General features: G+C 47.0%; 5 protein-coding genes across 5 annotated transcripts; 3 read left to right on the plus strand and 2 right to left on the minus strand.

Annotated features, from left to right (window-relative positions):
• Nucleotides 1-1084: 1084 nt before the first annotated feature.
• Nucleotides 1085-2050, plus strand: TGAM01_v202109 (hypothetical protein; the record flags this gene model as incomplete). Its single annotated transcript, XM_018800335.1, has 1 exon — nucleotides 1085-2050. One exon carries the CDS (start codon nucleotides 1085-1087, stop codon nucleotides 2048-2050), a length of 966 nt encoding a protein of 321 aa, XP_018666477.1.
• Nucleotides 2051-3202: 1152 nt separating this feature from the next.
• Nucleotides 3203-4225, minus strand: TGAM01_v202110 (hypothetical protein; the record flags this gene model as incomplete). The annotated part of the gene is made up of 1 exon (XM_018800336.1): nucleotides 3203-4225. One exon carries the CDS (start codon nucleotides 4223-4225, stop codon nucleotides 3203-3205), a length of 1023 nt encoding a protein of 340 aa, XP_018666478.1.
• Nucleotides 4226-8157: 3932 nt separating this feature from the next.
• TGAM01_v202111 (hypothetical protein) lies at nucleotides 8158-11786 on the plus strand (the record flags this gene model as incomplete). Its single annotated transcript, XM_024548917.1, has 2 exons — nucleotides 8158-9136; nucleotides 9190-11786. 2 exons carry the CDS (start codon nucleotides 8158-8160, stop codon nucleotides 11784-11786), a joined length of 3576 nt encoding a protein of 1191 aa, XP_024406320.1.
• A 1704-nt stretch (nucleotides 11787-13490) lies between these two features.
• Nucleotides 13491-15500, plus strand: TGAM01_v202112 (hypothetical protein; the record flags this gene model as incomplete). The annotated part of the gene is made up of 3 exons (XM_018800338.1): nucleotides 13491-13837; nucleotides 13888-14063; nucleotides 14116-15500. 3 exons carry the CDS (start codon nucleotides 13491-13493, stop codon nucleotides 15498-15500), a joined length of 1908 nt encoding a protein of 635 aa, XP_018666480.1.
• An 87-nt stretch (nucleotides 15501-15587) lies between these two features.
• TGAM01_v202113 (hypothetical protein) lies at nucleotides 15588-17470 on the minus strand (the record flags this gene model as incomplete). The annotated part of the gene is made up of 2 exons (XM_024548918.1): nucleotides 15588-15723; nucleotides 15780-17470. The coding sequence occupies 2 exons, from the start codon at nucleotides 17468-17470 to the stop codon at nucleotides 15588-15590; spliced, it is 1827 nt and encodes a 608-aa protein (XP_024406321.1).
• Nucleotides 17471-17809: the final 339 nt, after the last annotated feature.

A 17809-nucleotide genomic window follows, 5' to 3' on the forward strand; every position in this document is an offset into this window, starting at 1 on the left:
AGATGTCTAAAACGATTCCCGTCTGTAAGTACGGCTTATGAATCATATAATGTTGATCTGCTAACACGTAATGCAGCAGATTGCCTCATATAAATATTGCCAGAAGTTTATCAATCGTCCGATGGACGGCCACCCGCAAACACACCCACCGGTACAACCCTACGTAAATTAAGGTGCTTCGCGAGCATTAAGGCTAGCTATTGTCTACGGGATATCTGAATATATCACCCACGTCTCCTTGAAGTCTTCGGAACGGCCGGCCGCAACATCTGATTGTCGTAATTTGTAATGGTGACTATGTTAGGATGGCGGTTCCTCGTTTATATGGATCCAGTAAGAACGATGATTTCTGCCAAGCTTTGGCAACAGCACCGGAGCAAGCGAGATCCCATGACTTGACTTCAGAACCCACCCCATGAGATAGACAAAAAACACCGCGAGTTTGCCACTATAATCTGTGTGTAATACACGGCCATATTTTCATTCTACCCCTTGCCCATACAGGCATCATTCATTCATAGCTAGTTGAAACGGAAATAGTTGAATCAATCATGTCTTACAAATCCACGCAATTCCCGGTCAGAACTGGAGTTACTAGTAGTGGCGTAAATACTTCATCTGATTGGTGTGTTTTATCCGAGCTTACACCCACGCTGCCATGCGCAAACGCTACGAAGAAACAGTTAGTTGCGGCGGTGAATTGCGCCAAGATGGCAGAAATTTTTTAGTTGGTCAGGTTTATACGGCAGTTGCTAAGGGATGAGCGTGTTCCCGTAGTACGAGTCAGGCGTGAAGCGGAGATGTCTTGGTCTATCGGGTGCTAACATAATTTCGCACCATTACATACGGAGAGAAGTTTGGGGCGAAGAAATCGTATCTCTAGTAAAATTACTTACAGAGATGGAATTCATAACGGATCCAGTGGTAGAATTATTAATACTAAAATGCAGAATTTCGCTATAAAAAGGGATACAACATGTCGCTATATAGCAGGCGGATTTCTAGTACTGGACACCATTCCTCAATCACAATCAGGCCCTTAAAGTACAAAAGCTGTTATTCTGTTAACTCAAACAATTTCAGAATGGTTCACCTGGTCAGACTATTCTTCTTTATAGCTGTGGCTCTACCATATGCTAGCACTGCGCCTACTATTTCCACTCGACATCTTCAGCAGGGTGATTGTAGGCCACCTCTTTACCCCGACATTGCAGACAATAGTCATGCTACACGAGCCCTGGTTAGGTTCCTACGTGGTTTCTTCGAAGCAAAGTCCGCCCATGATGCAGATGCCTGGCTGAGCTACTTTGACGTGCCAAGCATTACCTACATTGATTCTACTGTGGGTTTCCAATTTGGACCCGCTAACTTTGATAAAAACATACGGGCTATGTTGGAATCATGGCCCTCTGAGGCAAAATCGTACCCGCTGCGCGTTATTGGTGACATGAATAGCGCAGTAGTCTTTGTTGAGGACACGCCGGAGATGTTCAGTACTGAACTTAGAGGAGCCGCCTCGCTAACCTTTCAAGGTGGAAAGATTGTTCGCCAGGTAGACTACTGGGACGGCCGACGAAATCCTTTTATAGCTCATCGGGTTGCCGAGAGCCAGTTTCCTACAGATTTTGGTGAATCTGCCTGGCAGGGACGATGTAATCCTCTGATACAGAAGGTGGCTGAGTCCCTGAATACGGCGTTAGCAAAGGGCAATGGCACGGCGGCAGCAACGCTCTTTACAAGGGACGCCATTTTCGAGGATGGGGCCGCGCGGACTAAGATTGAGGGCAAGGAATCAATTCAACGGTATCTCTCTCGAGCTATATCTACCCTCCCCTATGGTCCAAATACAATCATTAGGCATGTCGTGGGCAATGAGAAAGGTGGTGGTTACGAGTGGATTGGCGGCCCAGGCGCTATTGCTCATCATGGTCTCCTGGTTATCGAACTCGACAACGACCAATTGATTACTCGAGTGACTGCCGTCTGGGATGCTTCGCGGGCCAGCGATACTACAATGACGACGCTTGCTAGCTTTGCAATCGAGCTATAAGCCAACTTCCAATTAGCACATCCTGATAGCTATAATATAAAAGCTGGGGCCTGTTACAGCCTGACATTAAAGTACAAGAGGAATGTGCTCTGGAAAAACTGCACCGACCAACCAATCAAGATTGGAGCGACAGAGAGATCGTGAGCCACCCTAGGAAGGATCACTCCTTGAACAGTGATCCAACGAGGAGCTTCACGATGGGGATCGTGGGCCACCAACTACTGGATATATAGAATTCAAGTCTCTACGCTCTCTAGATAGTTATTTAGCCAGCCATTAACAAAGCATTCAGTTTGACATACAGGCTACACTTGTTATTATGTCTATTCCAAAAGCTGGGGCTATCCCCACTGTGCTCGGAATTGCCTACAATGGTAAGGATCTGATCAACTCTAGTAGAGTTGATCTATTTGACCCTTGTATGACCCTTGTATGACCCACTGTCCCAGGGGTATAGTTGATTTAAAAGACCAGGGTACAGTTGTTTTGCTATCGATAAAAGCATAAGCACAGGGCTCTTTCACATATAGTGGTCTGCTAGCATCTTCAGGGGTAGTAAGTCAGACCACATGCTAAGTGGCCATGGCCATTTCCCCTCAACACCAACAACGTCAAGTATTTGCAAATGCGATGTCTCATGCAAATATTGATCAATCTTAAATCCGATTAAATTTTCTTGACGGCTATGGCCGATTCTATTGAATATGCTATTTTCTCTGCGATAAACGACATCCAAAACGGCGTATCATAGAGAAAGGTTGCACAACGCTGGGGAATTCCCCGCTCAACACTACAGAAGCGTTTGAACGGCAGCCAGTCAAGGTCTGACACAAATGAATATCATCAACGCCTTTCCAAGCAGCAGGAATCTCATCTCGTTCAATGGATTCTGGTCCAAAGTAACCTAGGCCTCCCCTCAACACATCACCAGGTCAAAGAATTCTCTTCAAGGATCAGCAAGGCCGGCGGGGATGACCGACCACTTGGAAAACGATGGATTGGGGGTTTTCACGACGGAAACCTGGAGTCAGGACCGTCAGAGGCAAGCCGATTGATTCCTGTCGTTTAAATGGATCTAGGGGATTTTTTCCGGTTTAGAGATCTGCAATCTAGTTAAATATGGTTGTGAACAGACTCCCAGAATCCATCCGCTTACACTTCTCCAGAGATCTTGACCACCACCTTGCCCCTTGCGTGGCCTGCCTCAACCTTCTCCCAAGCTTTTGCAAAATCGTCAAATTCAACCACGCTATCAACAATGGGTTTGACTCTGTCCGCCTCGATCAACTGCGTGATTGATTCAAGATCAGCGCCCTTAGGATTAACAAGAAAGAATGAGCTGTTGGCTTTCTTAGTCACGCCCTCGGGACGGCTCTGCTCTGGGACACCGCAAACACTAAGAATGTTACCTCCCTCCTTGACAGCGCGCCATGAATGTGTGAGTGAAGGGCCTCCAATAGTGTCTATTATCAGGTCCACTTCTCCTGATTGATCATGGGTTACCCAGTCTGAAATATTTTGTTCCGTGTAATCAATTATCTCAGTAGCACCTAGGCTACGAACAAACTCGATATTCTTTGTAGACGTAACGGCGATGATACATCCGACCCCTGCCTCTCGAGCGAACTGGACGGCCCAGCTACCTACACTGCTAGACGCAGAGGTAATGAGGACACGCAGATTGGCATTGGTGCGTTTTGCGACCTGGTCCCCTGTCAGGGCGGCCACACAAATATTTCCTTGTGTGAAGAGCAACTGGTATGCCGTCAATGAACTTAGTGGAGTGGCTGCGGTCTCAATCCAGTTGAGATTCTTGGGCTTCAGGGCGAGTTCGCTTTCCCGTGGGAGCGCATATTCTGCACCAGCACCGGGACGGTTGGCCTCAATGCGTGCATAGACGGAGTCTCCGACTTTGAATTTGCTGCCCTTTGGCACTGAAAGTACGGTACCAGCTAGATCCTGCCCTGGGATGAGAATTTTGCTAGGTAGTATGTATTCAGGGGCAATGAGTGCCCAGTCGAGCTCGCCTTTGCAGGGTGCGGTTGCGTGTACCTTGACAAGAATATCTTGAGGGTGAGCAGGTTCTGGAACAGGCTTGTTGGTAAGGATAAGCCCATGAGAAGCCTTATCGGGTTGAACAATGGCCTTCATTTGTTGAGTATTCGAGATAGCCATGATGTTCAAAGTATAGTATCAACTTGGTGAGATAGTATAAGGCTCTGAAAGAAACAATGATAGTGCTTAGAGTTCTTGCTGTTGTAAGTGTAGACCAGCTGTAAATTTACCGGTTGTTCTGTGAAGCGTAGGGCCGCCTTTTATAAAGAATTCTCTTCCGAGTATCGACTCGATCGGTACGATTGCCAGTCACGTTTTAACGATCTCTTCTGAGGTTACTCCCATCCTCGTGATCCACTCGTGGCGTAATTTCCCAAGACTAAGCCTATAGATATAGAGTAACCCTTAACAATAAGTCAGACCTAATCTCAGCCGACCTGAAGTACCGAGCTACCAAGTGCCAAAGGATTGCCCGGGACCAGCACTCCAAAAAATTCCCGAATGACGCAATGCTTTGCAATGAATAATGTCTAAAGGAAGTCATATCGGATCACAAATGCGTTGGTAATAGCGAAAATAGCTGGTGTAACTCCAAAGGTAGTATAACTCAGATAGGCGGTAAGAGATCGAATGGCTAGTTGCGGCAGAAACAAGTCGCTTGATTGGTGTATTATATCCGAGCCTACAGGGCAATTGAGCTAGCCAAACTACCTTGTGCAAACTGTAGCTAGCTGACTAACGCAAGTCCCACAAGTAGTGCGAATCTCGTAGCATCTTGACTCGGCGCTTCCGTGGACAGGCCGGAATCCCGTTCTCTATAATGTCCGCGCTGTTACACGTAGGTGGCGGCCTCTCACCCTGGTTGGGGGCTTCTCTAGACGGGAATGCCGTAGACAAAGAGGGAGTTTGGGGCATGATTGTGCCAAGGAGCTAATACTCATCATGGTATGCTGGCCATTTAACTCGATGACGGTCACATGATGGCTCGAGTGACCGCCGTCTGGGATGTTTCGGCGTGGCGATTGAACCTTGGGTAATAGTACAGCAGTGTTATTGGTACGCCTCATAGGCTGACTCAGCCGCAGCGTGAGTATTTTGATTGCCCTGAAGTTCCGGGGCTTTCAGCTGCTTTCACAACTACAAATGTAACCACGTCATGGTACACCAAAACTCGGCTTATAACCAGAGTATTTGCGTCAGAATAGGACCATATGGAACGTGCAGGCACTTTTTGGAGCCTCCGTCATCTGGCGGTCCCAAAGGAGAGGCCTCGTCTCACAGTGCATTCCAAGGTCCGAAGCGGTTCGTCGACATCACAATCCTTCGCTCTGTGCTCGCCCCGGGCTAATTCATCCCGTAGGCTGTGACACATGCAAACGCCGCAAGTTAAAATGCGACGAAGGGAAGCCGAAGTGTGAGCGGTGTGTCAAAGCGGGCATCGAGTGCCTGGGCTACGGGGCGCCAAAAGTGAAGACACAGCAAACTATGAAACCTTCCCCACGTTCACCCGTAACTTTACGGCCCAAAAGCGTACAAAGGAGAATTGTGCAGACTGACAGGGTGCTTTCGATTCCGCAGCTGACTCGCAGCCCCTCACCCATCCAGCTCAGTTCATGGGATGTCGGGTACTTCGACATGTTTCGGTATTATATCCTACGTGATATTCAGGTGTGGTGTCGCAGCCTGGGGTTTGATCGGTATTTGATTCAGGAATTCATGCAAGAAGACAGTGTCCGAGCTGCCATTCTCGGCCTTACGGCAATGTCCAAGGCAACCCAGCTCTCATACGAACAGCTAGTTGGGAAGAAGAAGATATTCACCGCGCGCGAACTAACGTCTAGCGAGCATACAACACGACTTGAAATTGATCATCATCATCTTCGCGAGGCGTTGAAACATTACATTAAAGCGATTCATTTGTGTCGCCAGCGTGCCCTTGTTGTTAATTCCAACGACTCGATTCGACCCTTGATCGCCTCTACACTCATGTTTGTCATCATAGAAGTGCTTCAAGGAAACATGGACGCATCCAGCAAGTTGTTGTTATCCGCGTTGGGACTTCTAAAAGCGGAAGCTAGGCGGCGCAGACCCACAAGATACACTGTTGACGGCAACCTTACCGAAGACGAAGAGAGGACTACGAGACTTGAGGATGTCTTCTATCACCTCTATGTCAAGTGCCCACAGTATATATGGACACAGAGTAGGGAAGACCTCTGTGGGCGAGTTCAGCCAAACGAAATACCTATGCTACCGACCGACGACACACCTGTGACTTTACTTTGTATTCACTGGGAGAGAACAATGCGTCTAGTCAAAAGGTTCTCAATGTCGTTGCGTCCTGAGATATCTACATCCGAGTATGAAGGCGAACAATGCCGTTACATTGCCCTCATCCGTCAATGGAAACCCTTACTGAGGCGCATGTTAAGAACCCAAGATATGCGTTCCCGCTTGGAACTGCGAGCTATCGAAGTTGAGGTCCTGATATCTTTAATCTTTTTAGAGTGTTGCGTGGATCCCACCGACCAGCTGTGGGATACCAAGAATAAGCAATACCGAGAAGTCATAATGGTACTCGAAAAGCTGACCAATGACATGGAAATCATATCAGACCATGTGAAATTCATGTTCGATTTTTGGCTTATTCCCCCTTTGACGATTGCAATTACTCAATGCAGGGATTATGAAACTAGGCAAAAAATCTTGAATCTACTAGTGCAGATTGTCTCTCATAGTGCTAGCTGGGTTAGCATTGTACTTCTAAAGTGTCTGCAGGCGATTATAGACATTGAAGAACTGGGAAGGGATGAACTTGGGGTAATCCCTCAAGCATTTAGATATGACTGGGTTAGTTCGAAGTGGAATTTTGAGCAATATAGCGTCAACATAGGGCTTAGGTCAATGGCTGCGAGGTTTACAAAGTCATCTTCTGCAGTAAAGTATATCTTAATACAGTTTTAACTTTTGTACTTTATAATGGAAATATAAGCAACTGGGAGCACTGTAAAAACATGGGCTAGACAGCCTTATGTAATCTCTTGCAATTTTATAAGGGATACCTATCATTAAGACGGAAGAGTACAAGAAGACAATGGGAAATATAGTGCTGAATAAACGGAAACGTCAAGTATTGGGACACGATCCGAGTATTCTGCACGGTCTAATTATTAAGGCATTTAATAATGCTATAATAGAGATTAGACTATAAGAAAAATATATATAATACTCCATTCACACCCAGTAATTCTAAACTTTTCTTCAAGCTTAAACTAATGGCAGCCTTAGATAACCCATCGCTAGTGGCCGTCCGCTTGATTTTTATGTTAATCATAAATCCCTTCCTAACTGCACAGCTCTCACCCAACAATCGTTCGCTAACCCATGGACTTCCCAGTGAAGAGAATGCCTCTAAGTCTAATTCCGTGATCTCTAGCTTCTTTAATACATTGAGAAGTTCTAAAGTTTGCTCGCCAGTGGTCCAAGTCGTGAGATCAAAGCTAGGATTAAGCTGCCGAACCAAAAGGCCCTAATGCAATATATATATATAAAAGAAAATAGTAAGAAGTTGATAAATAACTCGTCTTCACTTTAATTCTCGCTAACTCCTGGAAGCAGAGCCGGAACTAATGGTGGCATTAGGGATGAGGCTGGCGCAGACTGCATATAAGGACAATGCCGCGTGATTGGTGAAAACTGTGTGAATTTACTCCACTATTGCCATCCGAGAACACAATTGGATGGAAATTGTTTATGCAGTGCGGCTGAGTGCTTAGGATTCTATATTGCTGCCCAATGTTGCAAATTATCCTTAACCCTCTTTATTTTTACGCGGCGTGGCGATTAGTCTTTGACAAAACTGACGCAGCTCGAGAAGAGAGACGGTAATGACAAGCTGGCTACGGTGTTTTGCGATTACAACGTTTTCAAGCGAGCGACTTGCCAAGGCCAAAGCAAAGCTAGCGATAATCCCGCTCAAAAAAACATTCGACAACCGCATACCGACTACCCTCTGCAGCTCATTGAACATCTAAACAAACGCGGTAGTGAACATGTCTCGGCCTGAAGACTACACGGTCGGCTGGATATGCGCGATAAAAGTCGAATACGTTGCCGCGCAAGAATTCCTCGACGAAGAGCATGAGGCACCGGCATCTGTGTCTCAGCACGACAGCAACAGTTATACCTTGGGCAGGATTGGGAAACACAACGTTGTCATCGCCACTTTGCCTTTTGGAGAATATGGTACGACCTCGGCCGCAACCGTTGCTAGAGATATGGTACACTCTTTCCCAAACATTCGAATCGGGCTGATGGTGGGCATCGGTGGCGGTGCTCCAAGCGAAAATCACGATATCCGTCTTGGCGATATCGTAGTCAGCACTCCAAGCAATGGCAACAGCGGACTCTTCCAATACGACTTTGGTAAAAATATTCAGGGCCAACCGTATCAAACAACTGGGGTTTTGAATCGACCACCAACTGCATTGTTGACTGCACTGGCTGGGCTTCAAAGTCGGTACGAGAGAAATGGCCATAAGCTTGAGGAGGCTGTTCACGGCATACTCGAGAACAACAAGCGACTACAGCGGCAGTATAAGAGGCCTATGTCGAGCACTGACAGGTTGTATCGGTCAGAAGTCGTTCACCCTGATTCTAAACAGAGCTGTGTGGCTGCCTGTGATCCATCGGGCTTGATTGCACGAGAGGAAAGAGCTGAAGATGAGGACAATCCCGCGATCCATTACGGTCTAATTGCGTCGGCAAATCAGCTGATGAAAAATGCCTTACATCGAGATAGCCTTGCCGCAGAAAAAGATGTACTGTGTTTTGAGATGGAGGCAGCCGGGCTGATGAACCATTTCCCCTGCCTTATCATCCGCGGAATCTGTGATTACTCAGATTCACACAAGAATAAAGAGTGGCAAGGTTACGCAGCAATGATTGCCGCAGCGTACGCAAAAGATCTTCTCTATCAAATACCATTACATACGGTCCAAGCTGAGAAGAAGTTAAGCGATATCCTCTCTGGTAAGTTGAATGGTCTGTTGCTGTATTAGTTTCACACATTAACTTATACACAGGTTTACATGAGGCTATAGAACAGCACAGCGATTCTCTACAGAAGAATCTCCAAGCCCAAGAAGCTCTAGCACAGGAGAAGCTATCTGTAAAAGAGCAAAAAGAAAGACAAGAATGCCATCAAGTATTCCGTCTTACAAGCAGCGATAAAGATACCACATACGAATGGTATAAAGGTCGTGTGGAAACTCGGGTTGAAGATACGTGTATGTGGTTCTTGAAACATGATCACTTCCAAAAATGGCTGGATCAAGATTCTGGGCCGTTACTAGTCACAGCAGATCCAGGATGTGGAAAGTCAGTGTTGGCAAAATATCTGATTGATGGTATACTTCCTCAATCGGCAACTACAGTCTGTTATTTCTTCTTTAAGGACCAAGACCAAAACACCCTGCGACAGGCACTCTGCGCACTGCTTCATCAGCTGTTTTCTGAAAGACCGTCTTTAATTAAACATGCTATTAAAGAATACCGCAGCAATGGAAAAGGCTTGATCAACAACACGGGATCACTTTGGAAGATTTTCCACAACGCTATAAACGATCTGCGTAATAGCGAATCTATTGTCATAGTCCTCGATGCCTTGGATGAATGTGCCGAGTCTGAATTTGAAGACTTGGTATGGAATATTAAGGGACAATTCAGTAATAACAGGCTGGGCTACAGTGGGTTGAAGTACCTTTTGACCTGTCGCCCGTATGAGCAAATTGTGTGGAACTTTCGCGGCCTATTGAGCACTTTCCCATATATTCGGATCCCAGGCGAGGAAGAGTCAGACGCCATAAGTCGAGAAGTGGATCTTGTTATTGCACATCAGGTGGCCCTCTTGGCAGCAGACAAACAATTATCAGCCCAAATTACAGACGAGTTGCAAACAAGATTACAACAAGCTATCAACCGCACTTATCTTTGGATATATCTTATATTTGACTACCTAAAGAAAGAAAATTTCAAAAAAACACTAAAAGCAATCATGTCTATTATTACGACTCTCCCCGGGACCATCAACGAAGCATATGATCAGATTCTTCGCAAATCTCAGAATGTATTCATTACTCGCAAAGCATTGAGTATTGTCCTGGCTGCAAGTCGGCCACTGACAGTGGCAGAAATGAATGTTGCGGTGAATATAGATTTTGAGTCAACTCATGATCTCGATCTGGAAGATAACAAAGTCTTTGAGACGCGCCTTAGATCTTGTTGTGGGTTGTTTATCTCAATCTATCGCGGTAGAATATATTTCCTTCATCAAACCGCCCGAGAATTCCTGATAGATACTGCTTTATCCACAGCCACTTCAACAACGTTGCTCTGGCAGCATTCGATCACTACGCGCAACTCCCATGCTGTTCTTGCGGAGATCTGTGTATTATTTCTGAATCTTTTGAACGGTGATGCCGATCTCTCCTTGGATGCGAAAATGCATCGTGATAATCTTGTTCTTTATCATGAGAGCTTTTTGAAATACTCAGCCGAACTTTGGAACACTCATTTCCACGAGGCTAACATCGTGGATGCTGATGATGCTATTATCCCTTTTGCATTGAGGATCTGCGAGCCGTTTTCAAAGAGTTACTCTATATGGTTTGAAACTTACCTGCAGACTAAAGGCACAAAGAAAAAGAAGCCTGGGATGATTACCGATCTGATGGTTGCGGCATACCTTGGCCACGCTGTCCTTGTTACACTGCTACTAGCACAAGGCGCTGACATTGAGGCAAAAGATGCCACCTATGGCCGGACGCCACTTCTTTGGGCCTCTTCAAACGGTCATGAAGCTGTTGTGAAGTTGCTAATAGATAAGGGCGCCGACTTTGAAGTGAAGGACAAAGCCGTTAAGAGGACAGCTCTGTTGTGTGCTGTAGCAAACGGTCATGAAGCTGTTGTGAGGACATTACTTACAAATGGCGCTGACACTGAGGCAAGAGATAAGGACGGTAGTGCGCCACTCTCACATGCAGCTTATTTCGGGCATGAAAGTATAGTTAAGCTGCTGCTCGAGAATGGCGCTGATATTGAAGCAAAAAATAATATTAATCAAACGCCGCTTATAGTGGCAACCTATTGGGAGAAGGAAGCCATTGTTAAGCTGCTGCTCGAGAAAGGCGCTGATATTGAAGCAAAAAATGATATTAATCAAACGCCGCTTATGGTGGCAACCTATTGGGAGAAGGAAGCCATTGTTAAGTTGCTGCTTAAGAAAGGCGCTGATATTGAAGCAAAAAATAATATTAATCAAACGCCGCTTATAGTGGCAAGCTATTGGGGGAAGGAAGCCATTGTTAAGCTGCTGCTCGAGAAAGGCGCTGATATTGAAGCAAAAAATAATATTAATCAAACGCCGCTTATGGTGGCAGCCTCCGAGGGGAGGGAAGCCATTGTTAAGTTGCTGCTTGAGAAAGGCGCTGATATTGAAGCAAAAAATAATATTAATCAAACGCCGCTTATGGTGGCAGCCTCCGAGGGGAGGGAAGCCATTGTTAAGTTGCTGCTTGAGAAAGGCGCTGATGCTGAAGCGAAAGATCGTAATGGCCAGACGTCCTTTTCAATAGCCAAAGCACGTAGGCATCACTTCATCGCTCAGTTGTTACAAAGATAGTATGCAGTCTAAAAGAGAATATACACCTATACGTACCCTGTGAAAATTAATAACTGCCTGGAAACGACAGGCATCTCTCTTCGCAAAAGATATATTAGACTTTGTCCTAACGGTCACAGCTTTTGTCATTTTCAGGGGACATGGTGCACTCTGCTTCAGTCAATGTTTTGTTGCTCATGCTCCACGACGTAGAACCCTTCTCTTGAGACTGGCCCGCGTAATTTGAGGCAGAGACATTGATACTTTCTCTGCAGGTCAAAGGCTAGTTCTCAGTATATTCCTCCCAATGTGTTTAACATATGTACATTTTGATGTTCGTTTGCAATGTTATCTCAACAACCCACCGTAATAGTTTCAACTTTGGATATGGCTCTATTGAAGGGCTGATTTCAAGCAACTCACCAGTCAATTAATGATATTGGCAAATATCAGCTGCAGATAGTCATTTTCTCGTTTATCGTTCGTTCTGTGCTCCCTTTGTTGAGGATTGAATGTACAGGAGCATGTGTCTATCTGCAGAAGTCCCACTTTATCTATGTAGCTATGTGGCTATCTCGGCTAACTTCCAGACCAGAGTACAATATCCTAAAATACACAAGCCGATACCTAAAGTGCCATTTAGCATATACTCCCAAGCAACGTGCAAGCTTCGGAGCTACAGTGTTTCGTTTTCACAAGACGAGTATGCTCGCTTGGACAGACGGATGTAATTTGGGGATGGCGATGGAGGCGTTTCAGCTGGGTACAAGTCGGGAGGGAGAGCTATGACTTTATGTTGACTCCATGGTCATGATGCTGTTACACCACACAGACCCCTAAATATGACACAGCCGAGCTTTCTTTGTGTTTTCAGTTGCTGTCGGATCGTATACGAGCACTCGAGGATATCGCTGCACGTCGCCACTTAGTTCCAACCGCGATCCTTAGTACAAACTAGCTGAGCCGCACTTGAGGACTCGTGCCTCACGCCCACTATGCAAGACGCCGTTAAGGCTTAGCTTGGCTAGGTTGGCCCGTTCCGCGCGCTCTCAAACGAATTACGCGATCTCTCACGGCAAGAAAGCGGTTCTTCGAGCAAGAAGCGATGGAAGCTTACTAGTAATTGGTCTTAGTGCTTACCCGATATACATAGTTTAAGATGGTCTCGTCCGATATCAGCGCAGGACAATGTTTAGGACCATCTTGCACCCTGTCACCAAAGCCTACCTAGAGACTGCCATCCGTAAGTTTCATGTTCCCCGCCCCGCGTTCCTCTGCGGCCCAAAGTTTAAGTTAAAGTTGACGGTCCCTCCCGCCGTGTGGGTTCCCGAGACGACCTGAGAGTGGCCTGGAAGACTGCTAAGGAACATGAACAGTCCCCTTCCAGCACTCATAAGCACAATCATAGGATTCAGATCAGGGGCGCGTGTCTGTGGCTGTAATATTGCATGAAGGAGGGCGGAGCTGTTAACTCGGCCGCTAATCAATTGAAACAGGAGGATCAGGCTACAGTAGGGCTGTGCTTACTTGGACTCAAAGAGGGTTTCCCCTCCAATCACAAAGCGCCCGAGCGCTAAGCGACACAGAAATGTTCAAGGTTGAGCAGGACCGGCGCATCATTATAAACCTTTGCTGGTGTCAGATATGCTCCCATTCATCATCCTCTCACAGTCATTCCTTGCTACCTTAAGACCGTGCCAGGAAGCCCTCTGAAGCACGTACGACATGGCGTTCAAATCCTGCTTCGGCAACCTGAGGCCATGGACTACCGAGATCCTGGCAATGGCCTCGTCCATCATCCTATTAATCGCCATGGCGGCCCTACTTGCCGCATTTAATCACAAGCCGATTTTCGACGACAAGATATGGACTCTCAACGCCCTCATTTCTACGCTGTCGACTGCAAGTAAAGCCTGCTTGCTGGCCGCTGTCGCGAGCTGCATCAGCCAAGAAAATTGGGTTCTATTTTCCGAAAAGCCACGGCGTCTATACGACTTTGAACTGATTTCTGGGGCGAGCCGTGGGCCTTTTGGAAGTTTCAAGGTCTTGACGAGCTTCAAACTTCGCGGGGGGTGAGCTCCTTGTGTGCTGGATTCATTTCGTCCGACTGACTCTTTCTTAGCGGTCTTGTGAGACTTGGTGCGCTGGCAACGATCTTAAGTCTTGCTATGGACCCGTTTTCGCAGCAACTAGTTCAGCTCCACAACAGCCAAGACCGTAGAGTTGATGAAGCCAGCATTGCCTATGCTTCCCGATACTCGCAAGGCACGCTGGTGAGTGGCCTGACTGCCTTTAGTCGTAAGTGGCGTGTTTGTCTTCAAGCAACGCGATATTCGCTAACTGGAGACAGTCACCAAGGACGGTCATCTCAAAATCCAAGGTGCAGACGTTTACGCCAATGCAGACTTTGGGATGCAAGCCGCCGTCGCCTTTGGGCTTGCGGCAGACGCAGACGCAGTCATGGAGCAGGCTTCATTTCACTGTCCTGGTGTCGAATGTGACTTCAAGCCTCTGGAGTCCTTGTCTGTGTGCAGTCAGTGCTCTGATGTAACTGACAAGTTAAAGAAAAACACGCTGAGCACAGGAGATCAATACTCTAACCTGCAATATGACCCGAGCGTTGCAGAAGCCCAGGCCAACTGCACCGAGTATAGGCTACCCAACGGCCTGTATCTGAACAACATGGACCACAAATATGGACCCAGCTCTAGCATGGTGTACATGAGCATGCTTGGCACGTCTGACACTGACAAGACAGTGGCAATGAAGCATCTTGACACCCTCATTTGGTCTCAAACAGTCATCAAGGTGAACGCGGATCCGAGTTCCAAGTCCACCACGACCTGGCCAGATTTTAAAGTCAACGCCTCAGAGTGCGCACTCTACTACTGCACCCGGCGCTATGAGGGGGACTACAAAATCGGATTCATCAACATTACCTCGACAGAACTGAAAGATCAAAAACGTAACCCCCAATCGTGGGAGCCATTGGATCCAAGGTTTCAATCAGGCCATGGGGTTGCAGAAAAAGTCGTCAAGAGCCTAGCATACGATCCACAGGAATCGATTATTCGTCGGACGGACCTGCAACTGGGGACAGCAACCGGATGGAACGTCTCGGACGAAGCCGTTTACGGAATCAGCTACTACATGCAGACTCTCTTCGCCGATTGCCTAAACAATCCCAAGAACTGCACACAGGCCGTTGAGAGCTGGGGCGTCCCCAATGGATTCTACATATCTAAACTCTCAAACTTTAGCGGCGAGGAGAAACAAGCCGAGCAATTCCGCCCTAGTGTTGCAAAGGTGCTTTGGGAGACGGACGATATAGAACAGGTTTTCGACAATATCGCGGCGAGTATGAGCAATGCCATCCGGCGCGGAGCTGATGGTGGGCAAACAGAAAAAGGCGATGTCCTACAACCAACAACCGTATACGTGGTGGCATGGCCGTGGATAATCCTGCATGCCGCCATCGAGCTAGGAGGCCTCGTCCTCCTTGTACTCATCATTAGGTCATCAGGCTCGAATACCGCGCATATCTGGAAATCGAGTGAGCTCGCCGTCTTATCCAAGGGAGTCGCACTAGGCGACGCATTCAAAGAGGCTCATACAAAGGATGAACTGGAAGAACGGGCTAAGAATATTCCTACCGTGTTGGTTAGCAAGCACGAATTGGGCAAAGTTGAGGGTTCTAGCGATTTTCTCTTGACTGATCAAAGAAACGTGGCGTGAGAAGGGCTTCATATTTCGGCTATTAGCAGCTGTAGCTTTAGAATCTTGCAATTACAACTTTTATTAATACGCTATTGATGAATTGCTTCATATGCGACCTTTCTCTAAGAATACCTTGGGTATATCCACATATTTGCTTCGCAAATACTCAGCAACACCCTTGCCCAACCCATCAATTCTGTCAGACGATGCTATCCCACCATTGAGGTTATCAAGTATCCGGCTTTGCCATAAAATATTAGTATACATACTCTCTTCTTGTATCATCGTGGAACTTACAAGTGCACGGCGTTGATAGTAGGAAACTCTATTCTCTCCACTCGTCTGTTCGGATTCCCGCTATGCCAGTCATCCCCCAGCAGCTGCTTCAGCTTGTCGACGCTCAGTAGAGTCCTCAGCCAAGGATATTCCGAAGCATCACGAACAAAGAATCCCACATTCGAGTTGTCGCCTTTGTCTCCCGATCTTGCATGGACGATACTGCCGAGAGGCGCAAACTCTGTTGGTCCAAACGACAACAGGTCTACAGGCTCCGCTGTGTCTGCTGATGGTCGAACAACGGGATACGTCGCTGTAATCTTGGGCTGTTCGACCTTGATAACCTCACCAGTGCTGATCAGGACGCGGTGATCTATTAATGAAACCGGCATCAGTGCTGGAAACATTTCCATGAATGGCCGTGGCGTCATTGTCCGAAAGTCGAGATTCATGTGGTATCCAGGGTAACTCTGCATCCGCAACGCATACAAGGGGATCTTGAACCTCAGCTCATCAATGTCTTCTTTCTTCCGCGCTTGTGCAAAGACTCTCAATGATACAGTACCCGCCTGTTGAGATGACGGATTCTCTGCTTGCGTCCCATACAGTTCGATGCTAAGTTTGCTGAACCGACTGTCCTGGAAAATATGAGAAAGCTGGTTCTTCATCATTGTAGCCTTTTCCGCCACGTCAAGGCCGTTGATGTAAAAGGTTGCTTCAGCCTGGTACCCCCCCTTGCCTGCAATCATGGCTTTGGTGGTGGCTGGTGGAGGCAGACCTTTAACTCCTGTAACTCTTACACCATCTGTTCCCTGCTGCTTGATCGAAACAGTAGACAGATCTGCAACGACGTCTGGATTCAGATAGAGATGGCCTTGGAGCTCATAGAGTAATTGCGCAGTTACCGTCCCCTCAGTTACATGACCTCCTCCCTCTGCCGTCCGTGTAATAACGCTGGCTCCTTTAGAGTCAATCTCAGCTATGGGAAAGGCTAGATCAACGAGATCAGACAAAAAGTCTTTGAAGCCGGAAAAGTTTGCGCCAACAACGTATGGGCCACACTCAATCAGGTGAGCAGCCAGCAGTGAGCCAGCCAACTCATCAAAGCTGTCTTCCTTCCAGCCATAGTACCAAGCAGCAGCTCCCATAACTGGTGAAGCATCGGTGCATCTCCCGCAGAGAACGATATTCGCACCAGCCCTAAGGGCAGCAGTTATGCCCCAGCTGCCAATGTAGGCATTTCCAGTACAAGGCGTAAACTCCCAGTCATCAAGCGACGTTTCTGGATGATCCAAATGTTTAAAGCCTGTGTTTTTCTTGTCTGAAACTTTATCCACAAGCAAATCCGTAATATCATCTCCCAGAACAGCCGCAATAACACAGTCATGTCCTCGTTCTTCGCAGAGCCGTTTCACTTTGTTATACAAGCTCATAACATTCAGAGCACCAGCATTGGTCACAACGCGAATATTCTTTGCAACAATGTCGTCGATGCATTCTTCTAGCTGCTGATAGAAGCCATCCTCGTATCCCAGATTCTCGTCTACTTCCTGCTTCGTGATGGCGTTCCAGGCAATGTTCATCTCAGACAGCCAATCACCGGTGATTACATGAACATTGCCGGAACGAACCATGCGCGCCATGGCGTGTGGGTGGTCGCCAGTTGCGCCAGAGACGTTTCCAATGCGGATATTGGGCTTTTCCTGAGTCATTATGATCTGTATCCTATTTGGTCGTTCAAGAGTCAAAAAGAGTAAACGAGGCTGCAGTACGACATTCAATTTTCGTTGCCCAGGCTATTGCCTTTTGTAATTCCGAAACTATTGGAACTCTGCATCTCAGCTCATGCCAGGGTAGCTCAAAGCGTATCCAATACGGTAGCCTCGTCTCCATCTCGCCTACAAAGCTCAGATACGTGATTCTCTATTGGCCCACCAAAGGATCAGTCAGCACGGCTTCTCACAACTCGGCATTATGCAGCCCGGCTTCTTAACCATTAGTCGCCTACAAATATGGAACCGCTATTCTTAGCTGCGATCGGAATTCGGAGC

The sequence above is a fragment of the Trichoderma gamsii genome (genome assembly GCF_001481775.2).
Source record: "Trichoderma gamsii strain T6085 chromosome Unknown Scaffold_5.2, whole genome shotgun sequence".
In the NCBI taxonomy this organism is placed as follows: Eukaryota; Fungi; Ascomycota; class Sordariomycetes; order Hypocreales; family Hypocreaceae; genus Trichoderma; species Trichoderma gamsii.